At 39.4% G+C, this 9,202-nt stretch overlaps 1 protein-coding gene across 4 annotated transcripts in view; it reads left to right on the top strand.

Moving 5' to 3' along the window:
• LOC127958814 (uncharacterized) overlaps positions 1-7,815 on the top strand; it is a 117,686-nt gene extending 109,871 nt beyond the window's left edge. Inside the window, exon 5 of one of the 4 annotated variants that reach the window (XM_052557818.1) lies at positions 7,408-7,815. In XM_052557818.1, coding sequence (XP_052413778.1) covers positions 7,408-7,436 — 29 coding nt within the window. In that variant the 3' untranslated portion in view covers positions 7,437-7,815. Of the gene's footprint in view, positions 1-7,284 lie in introns of all 4 variants that reach the window. The other 3 variants (XM_052557816.1, XM_052557820.1, XM_052557819.1) reach the window with 3 other exon arrangements.
• Positions 7,816-9,202: the final 1,387 nt, after the last annotated feature.

Genomic DNA, 9,202 nt, shown 5'->3' with positions numbered 1-9,202 from the left:
TTACTTGTCCCACAAGAGACAGAAATATATTGGATCACTGTTACACCACAATAAAGGATGCATATCACTCTATTCCATGAGCAGCTTTGGGACGTTCTGATCACCTTATGGTTCATCTTATACCGTCCTACAGGCAGAAACTAAAATCAGCTAAACCTGTATTAAGGAATGTAAAAAGATGGACTAATGAAGCAGAGCAGGATTTACAATCTTGTTTTGACCTCACTGATTGGAGTGTTTTTGAAGCTGCTGCCACCGATCTGGATGAACTCACAGAGACCGTAACATCATATATCAGTTTCTGTGAGGATATGTGTATTCCTACCAGGACTCAACTAAATTACAACAATGACAAACCGTGGTTAATTGCAAACCTCAGGCCAAAGAAGATGCTTACAGGAAGGGGGACAATGTCTTGTATAAACAGGCTAAATACACACTGGAAAAGGAGATCAGAGTGGCAAAGAGGAATTATTCTGGAAAAATAAGGACCCAGTTCACTTCCAATGACTCAGCATCAGTGTGGAAAAGTCTGAAAGAGATTAACAACTACAAGACACCACCCCCCAGCACCGTGGAGAATCAATGACTGGCAGACGATCTGAACGAGTTTTACTGCAGGTTTGAAAGAACACCCATCACATGCCCTGAACGCCTCCCCACACAACCATTCACACCATTAACAGCTCCTGCAACCAGCCCTGAATGCCTCTCCAAACAACCGTTCACACCATTAACAGCTCCTGCAACCCATCCTGAACACCTCTCCAATCAAGCACTCTCACCATTCTCACCTCCTGCATCCCCCCTCTCCCCCACACCTGCAATTCAGATCAGCGAGGATGCGGTGCGCCAGGTCTTCCGGAAGCAGAAAAGGAAAAAAGCACCAGGCTCAGATTGTGTTACACCAGCCTGTCTGAAATCCTGTGCTGACCAGCTGACCCCCATCTTCACACAGATCTTCAACAGATCGCTGGAGCTGTGCGAAGTCCCTTCATGCTTCAAACGCTCCACCATCATCCCCATCCAAAAGAAACCCAAAATTACAGGACTAAATGACTACAGGCCTGTGGCTTTAACATCCGTAGTCATGAAGTCATTTGAAAAACTGGTGCTGGCCCACCTGAAGGACATCACTGGGCGCTTGCTGGATCCTCTTCAGTTTGCCTACAGAGCAAACAGGTCTGTGGACGATGCAGTAAACATTGGACTGCATTATGTTTTGCAACACCTAGACAGACCGGGTACTTATGTGAGGATCCTGTTTGTGGACTTCAGCTCGGCCTTCAACACGATCATCCCCAACCTCCTCCTGCCCAAACTAACTCAGCTCTCCGTGCCCACCTGTCAGTGGATCTACAGCTTCCTGAGGGACAGGCAGCAGCTAGTGAGGCTGGGAAAATACACATCCAGCACCCGTACAATCAGCACCGGAGCTCCCCAGGGCTGCGTTCTCTCCCCACTACTCTTCTCCCTGTACACTAATGATTGCACATCTAAGGACCCCTCTGTCAAGCTCCTGAAGTTTGCAGATGACACCACACTCATCGGCCTCATTCAGGACGGTGACGAGTGAGTCCCCCCACTCACCATCATGTACAGCACTGTGACTGCAGTGGAGTCATTCAGATTCCTGGGCACCACTATCTCTCAGGACCTGAAGTAGGACATTCACATTGACTCCATTGTGAAAAAGGCCCAGCAGAGGTTGTACTTCCTTCGCCAGCTGAGGAAGTTTAACCTGCCACAGGAGCTGCTGAAACAGTTTTACTCCACCATCATCGAATCCATCCTCTGCACTTCAGTAACTGTCTGGTTCAGCTCAGCTTCTAAATCTGACCTCAGAAGACTACAGAGGGTAGTCCGGACTGCTGAGCGAATCATTGGTACAACCCTCACTTCTATTCAAGAACTGTACTTATCCAGAGTGAGAAAAAGGGCTGTCAAAATCACTCTGGACCCCTCACATCCAGCACACTCCCTCTTTGAACTGTTGCCATCTGGTCGACGCTACAGAGCACTGAGCACCAGAACGACCAGACACAGGACCAGTTTCTTCCCTCAGGCAATCCAACTTATGAACAGCTGATAATAACTGTGGAACACACTACACTTTATATTTATATACACATACACTTATTTATCTAACACACATACTTAGTATACACTTAAATTTTGCACATAATATACATGTACATACATAACTGCATTTTGTAATATACCTGCCTACAATTGTCAACTTGTATATTGGCATTCCTTATCTACTTATTTGTATTTTTTGTATTTTTTATTCTTTTATTATGTGCTTTATGTTCTGTCGCTGTCATTCTGTTGTACTGCGGAGTTTCTGTCACGAAAACAAATTCCTCGTATGTGCAAAGTAAACATACCTGGCAATAAAGCTCATTCTGATTCTGAATAATGGTATACACTATTTTCTAAAGTCAATAGCATCTGAGGAGAATGACTAATAGTCATAAAAACAAATATAAACTGTTCATCTAGGTGTCAACTATAATGCACACCTTTTACATTTTTGATATTTATTCAAATAAACTGTCAATCATATGTAAATTATGCTAATTTTCCACAACCAAATGGGCTCAAACGCAAATTTAAAGCTCAATAGCATTTGAGGAGAAAGACTTACAGTCATGAAAACAACTGTAATGTGTTCATTTCGGTGACAAGTACAATGAACACCGTATAATTTATGTATGTATGTATGTAAGTATGTATAATGTATTAAAATAAATGTTAAATAATTTAGGTAAAAATGAGGCCCATGTATCACTTTCAGGCAAATTCCTGTGAAACTTTTTTATCGTTAATAACGTGTTTTAATGACGGAAATAATTTCTCCAAAACCAACGCATCTAATATTCTCTCTGACTTTCCATGTTCCCTTACGAAAATTATCCATGTTTTTAACAAGAATAACACCAAAAATCATTGTTTTTGTAGCCATGGTAACCACAAATTAACCATGGTTTTGTAACTTTAAAATAATAATTTACAAAGAAGTAATAATAAATATATATACAATATACAATCCTGCTTAGGTCACCCATTTGGCTAGCAGTGGCCCTGCACACAAATGTAAGGGAAAGAGGTCAATTTAGCTCAAAGGGAATCATTTAAGAATTTAAAGGGAATTTGAACAGAATCACTGTTTCAGGGCTGATCACTGAGACGCCCTGCGATTCATTGAACGAGCCATTTAACATAAAATCTGCGCTGGATATTAACATCCAAACTATAGTGAAAACACTATTAATTAGCACAGTAACAAGATCAGCAGTTTAAGACATTAACTTGTAAGCAGAAAACACAAGATACTTTTCTTTTCAATACGAATAAGGCTTTATTAGATAAATCTAAGACATATAAACTAATCTAACACATAAACGCGCACATGCACACATTCACACAAGTTGCAGGAGGATCGAAAGTTAGTGAAGAATGAGTTTAAGAGAATGAAAATGTGAAATCCCAAGTTTACAGCAATACATGAAATTGCATAGACATGAAAAACCATCAATCACTTAATTAACCCTCGCATTGAGTTCCTCAATGAGGTTAAAATTATAATAGATACACCAGTACAGATGAGGGTCTGGACGATACTTGGGTCGCCTATGTGAAGGGGGTTATGGGGTTTCCCGAGGTTGCTGATTGGCTGGAAGTTCAGTAGTCGCTGAAGTGACGTCTTGGGAAGCCCGTGGTTGGACGTTGGCTGACGATGCAGAGTTGTGGGCTGGTTGAAGTTGAACGGGTACTCGAGGTCAGACTCGGAGACACAGCGTTACAAAACTTAACTCAAAACACGAAACTCTCAACGGAAAATAAAAGAAACTAAAGTAAAAGAACAGAAGTAATGTTTGACGAGACTAGGTGGTGTTTCTTCTCATCGTGGCTAAGTAGCAGCAGGTGTGCAGGTCGATGCACGCTGGAACCGCGCTCAAAGAACGCTAAAAGTCATTACTAAAAGCAGCAGCTGAAAAGCAAACACTAAAAGCAGAATTTGATGGTGTCATGAGTATTTAAACTGCCCTTTTGGCCATGCCTCAAATGTTGTCTTGACCAATTAGATATTGTCTTTGCTCGGGGAATCATAAATCATATGTTATATTATCAAGCACATGGTCTGAATTTTCCCGCTCTTGCAGGGTATAATTTTGGACATGATTTCTATAACAAGAATATGATACATTTGACAAATAACTGATGGTCAGAAATATTTCAAGCAAGCATACATACTAAACATGAAAATGAATCCTTAAACTATTCAATAGTTATTAAAAAGGCATACACAATAAGTGATTAGAAACATGAGTCAAATGTGTGGGTTTCATAAATGATATGGTGTTAAGCAATGGACTTTTGAGTTCACTGAGTTCACTATAAAAGACAGTTACTGTGCCATTCTCTGACATAAAGATGTTCTGTGGAGACCAGAGGTTAAAAGCCCCCCCCCCCCCCCCCCCTTAGGAATTAGTGTCTGGTTCTGTTTGGTGGGGGGAAGTGTTTATTACTCTCATGGGTTGACATGTGATGTCCGGCGTTGCATCTTGATCACTTGCCCCAAATTTGACAATCTCTTCTCTGAATTGAAATTGTCAATTGTTCTAGTGGTGTTAATGTTGAAAGCTGTTCTGTGAAATATTATTCTCATATGTTGTACTGATCGAGTATCTCAAGCAGATACTGATTTATCGTTGAAGGCAATATATATGTATCCTTTGCTGCCTGTGATATTTCACATTCACGTGCGTTGTGATGGGAGTAATTAAACTTTTGAAACTTTCAGCCAATTTCAAACAATTTGTTCTCAAAATAATTTGCTTGAAGTAGTAATGAAGCTTCAAAACCTTTGTGAATCAATTGTTTGGAGACAGTGGCTCAAAGCATGTATCAAACTGCCTTGGTCTTAAAAGGTCTTTGAAGATTCTTAATTTTACTTTCAGAAACCCTGTATATAATTCAACATTATTTAGTAAAGAAATTGGGAATTAATGAGTTTCATTTGTGTAAATGTAGATGCTGTAAATATATTATTTTTGATGCACTGTGTTAATTTAAATATGTATTGTACACAGCATAAATGAGTTCATCCCCTCCATATATAAGGATGTAGTACAGGTCCTTCTCAAAAAATTAGGATATTGTGATAAAAGTTCAATATTTTCCATAATGTAATGATAAAAATTAAACTTTCATATATTTTAGATTCATTGCACACCAACTGAAATATTTCAGATCTTTTATTGTTTTAATACTGATGGTTTTGGCATACAGCTCATGAAAACCCAAAATTCCTATCTCAAAAAATTAGCATATTTCATCTGACCAATAAAAGAAAAGTGTTTTTAATACAAAAAAAGTCAACCTTCAAATAATTATGTTCAGTTATGCACTCAATACTTGGTCGGGAATCCTTTTGCAGAAATGACTGCTTCAGTGTGGAGTGGCATGGAGGCAATCAGCCTGTGGCACTGCTGAGGTGTTATGGAGGCCCAGGATGCTTCGATAGCGGCCTTAAGCTCATCCAGAGTGTTGGGTCTTGCGTCTCTCAACTTTCTCTTCACAATATCCCACTGATTCTCTATGGGGTTCAGGTCAGGAGAGTTGAGCACAGTAATACCATGGTCAGTAAACCATTTACCAGTGGTTTTGGCACTGTGAGCAGGTGCCAGGTCGTGCTGAAAAACGAAATCTTCATCTCCATAAAGCTTTTCAGCAGATGGAAACATGAAGTGCTCCAAAATCTCCTGATAGCTAGCTGCATTGACCCTGCCCTTGATAAAACACAGTGGACCAACACCAGCAGCTGACATGGCACCCCAGACCGTCACTGACTGTGGGTACTTGACACTGGACTTCAGGCATTTTGGCATTTCCTTCTCCCCAGTCTTCCTCCAGACTCTGGCACCTTGATTTCCGAATGACATGCAAAATTTGCTTTCATCCGAAAAAAGTACTTTGGACCACTGAGCAACAGTCCAGTGCTGCTTCTCTGTAGCCCATTTCCTGCACACGCCTGTGCACGGTGGCTCTGGAGGTTTCTACTCCAGACTCAGTCCACTGCTTCTGCAGGTCCCCCAAGGTCTGGAATCGGTCCTCCTACACAATCTTCCTCAGGGTCCGGTCACCTCTTCTCGTTGTGCAGCGTTTTTTGCCACACTTTTTCCTTCCAACAGACTTCCCACTGAGGTGCCTTGATACAGCACTCTGGGAACAGCCTATTCGTTCAGATATGTCTTTCTGTGTCTTACCCTCTCGCTTGAGGGTGTCAATGATGGCCTTCTGGACAGCAGTCAGGTCGACAGTCTTACCCATAATTGTGGTTTTGAGTAATGAACCAGGTTGGGAGTTTTTAAAAGCCTCAGGAATCTTTTGCAGGTGTTTAGAGTTAATTAGTTGATTCAGATGATTAGGTTAATAGCTCGTTTAGAGAACCTTTTCATGATATGCTAATTTTTTGAGATAGGAATTTTGGGTTTTCATGAGCTGTATGCCACAATCATCAGTATTAAAACAATAAAAGACCTGAAATATTTCAGTTGGTGTGCAATGAATCTAAAATATATGAAAGTTAAATTTTTATCAATACATTATGGAAAATAATGAACTTTTATCACAATATGCTATTTTTTTTTTAGAATGACCTGTATATATATATATATATATATATATATATATATATATATATATATATATATATATTCATTTTTTATATATATTCATTATTTTTTTATATATATTTATATATATATATATATTTTTTTTTCATTTAAATATAATAAAATTTTTAGTTATTTTAGTATTCAAGTTAAACTGACTTAAAATGAGAAGTGTTGCCTTGGCATCTAGCTGAAAAAAAAAAGTTTTTATGCATTTTATTTTAGTTGATATTTATTTAGTGTTTCAATTAACAAAATTATGGCTTTGATTTCAGTTTTTGTCTTAGTCAACTACAATAATACTGGTTTGAGCTCAGTCTGATGTTACAATGAATTATGCATTTATTAGGAGTCGTTAATAACCTATCAAAAGTTCATTGAAAATAATTCTGAAATAAGTTATTTATTCACAAATCGATCAACAGGCACTGCTGCTGTGTCCAGATTTCATCAGTTTGAAATAACAAGGAAATATAAAGCATACTGAGCTTTGAAATGTAATGAAATAACAGCCAAAGTTTCCCAAAGTGAAAATACACTTTTTAATAACAGGTAAAGAAATAAACACAGAGTGCTAGTTCTGTTCTTTAATTTCATGCAGAGAAGTTCACCAGTGCAGGAGGAGACCAAACTGAGAGCAGCGACACAGAAAAACGAACTCGCATTGGACTGATCTTCTCTTTCTCACTCTTCATTTGCTTTCTTCTTCTTCTGCTGCAAGAAGACATCACCCCCAGTGGAAACTCAAGATAGCGAGCCCGTACAGGAGAGTGACCAAAACCAATCAACTCGTCCTTTTTATTCTGGAGAAGAGACCTATGAACTTTCTAACCTAAAGATGAACGATTACAGTTATTCTAATAATGTAAACACTGACTCCATTTAAACACATGAACATGACTGTTAGGGTGTCATTCATGTAACTGGAAGCTGCTTGTTTAAAGGGGTCATATGATGATTTCTAATTTTTCCTTTCTCTTTGGAGTGTTAAGTCTCAAATCCAAAGAGATATTCTTTATCAAAGTTAAGACTCTGCCACGCCTCTGATCCATGGTGGTCGCTGAGGAAATCATGTTTATATCACATTTATAATGGGTTTTAGGTTTATATCTCATTGCTCCGGGAGGACAATCAATCAATCAATCACCTTTATTTATATAGTGCTTTAAACAAAATACATTGCGTCAAAGCACTGAACAACATTCATTTGGAAAACAGTGTCTCAATAATGCAAAATGATAGTTAAAGGCAGTTCATCATTGAATTCAGTTATGTCATCTCTGTTCAGTTGAAATAGTGTCTGTTTTTATTTGCAATCAAGTCAATGATATCGCTGTAGATGAAGTGACCCCAACTAAGCAAGCCAGAGGCGACAGCGGCAAGGAACCGAAACTCAATCGGTGACAGAATGGAGAAAAAAACCTTGGGAGAAACCAGGCTCAGTTGGGGTCAGTTCTCCTCTGACCAGACGAAACCAGTAGTTCAATTCCAGGCTGCAGCAAAGTCAGATTGTGCAGAAGAATCATCTGTTTCCTGTGGTCTTGTCCTGGTGCTCCTCTGAGACAAGGTCTTTACAGGGGATCTGTATCTGGGCTCTAGTTGTCCTGGTCTCCGCTGTCTTTCAGGGCAGTAGAGGTCCTTTCTAGGTGCTGATCCACCATCTGGTCTGGATACGTACTGGATCCGGGTGACTGCAGTGACCCTCTGATCTGGACACAGACTGGATCTCGTGGCCACGGTGACCTCGGAACAAGAGAGAAACAGACTAATATTAGCGTAGATGCCATTCTTCTAATGATGTAGAAAGTACATCGGGTGTTATGTGAAGTGTTTCCGGTTCCGGTTTACCTAATTAATGCAGCCTAAAAATCCTTTAACGGATTTGGATATTAAAAGCATATTAGTATGTTATGTGTATGCCAGGTTAAAGAGATGGGTCTTTAATCTAGATTTAAACTGCAAGAGTGTGTCTGCCTCCCGAACAATGTTAGGTAGGTTATTCCAGAGTTTAGGCGCCAAATAGGAAAAGGATCTGCCGCCCGCAGTTGATTTTGATATTCTAGGTATTATCAAATTGCCTGAGTTTTGAGAACGTAGCGGACGTAGAGGAGTATAATGTAAAAGGAGCTCATTCAAATACTGAGGTGCTAAACCATTCAGGGCTTATAAGTAATAAGCAATATTTTAAAATCTATACGATGTTTGATAGGGAGCCAGTGCAGTGTGGACAGGACCGGGCTAATATGGTCATACTTCCTGGTTCTAGTAAGAACTCTTGCTGCTGCATTTTGGACTAGCTGTAGTTTGTTTACCAAGCGTGCAGAACAACCACCCAATAAAGCATTACAATAGTCTAACCTTGAAGTCATAAATGCATGGATTAACATTTCTGCATTTGACATTGAGAGCATAGGCCGTAATTTAGATATATTTTTGAGATGGAAAAATGCAGTTTTACAAATGCTAGAAACGTGGCTTTCTAAGGAAAGATTGCGATCAAGTAGCACACCTAGGTTCCT

Source organism: Carassius gibelio, chromosome B5 (assembly GCF_023724105.1).
Source record: "Carassius gibelio isolate Cgi1373 ecotype wild population from Czech Republic chromosome B5, carGib1.2-hapl.c, whole genome shotgun sequence".
Classification (NCBI taxonomy): Eukaryota; Metazoa; Chordata; class Actinopteri; order Cypriniformes; family Cyprinidae; genus Carassius; species Carassius gibelio.
This window is presented reverse-complemented; position numbering and strand designations above follow the sequence as displayed.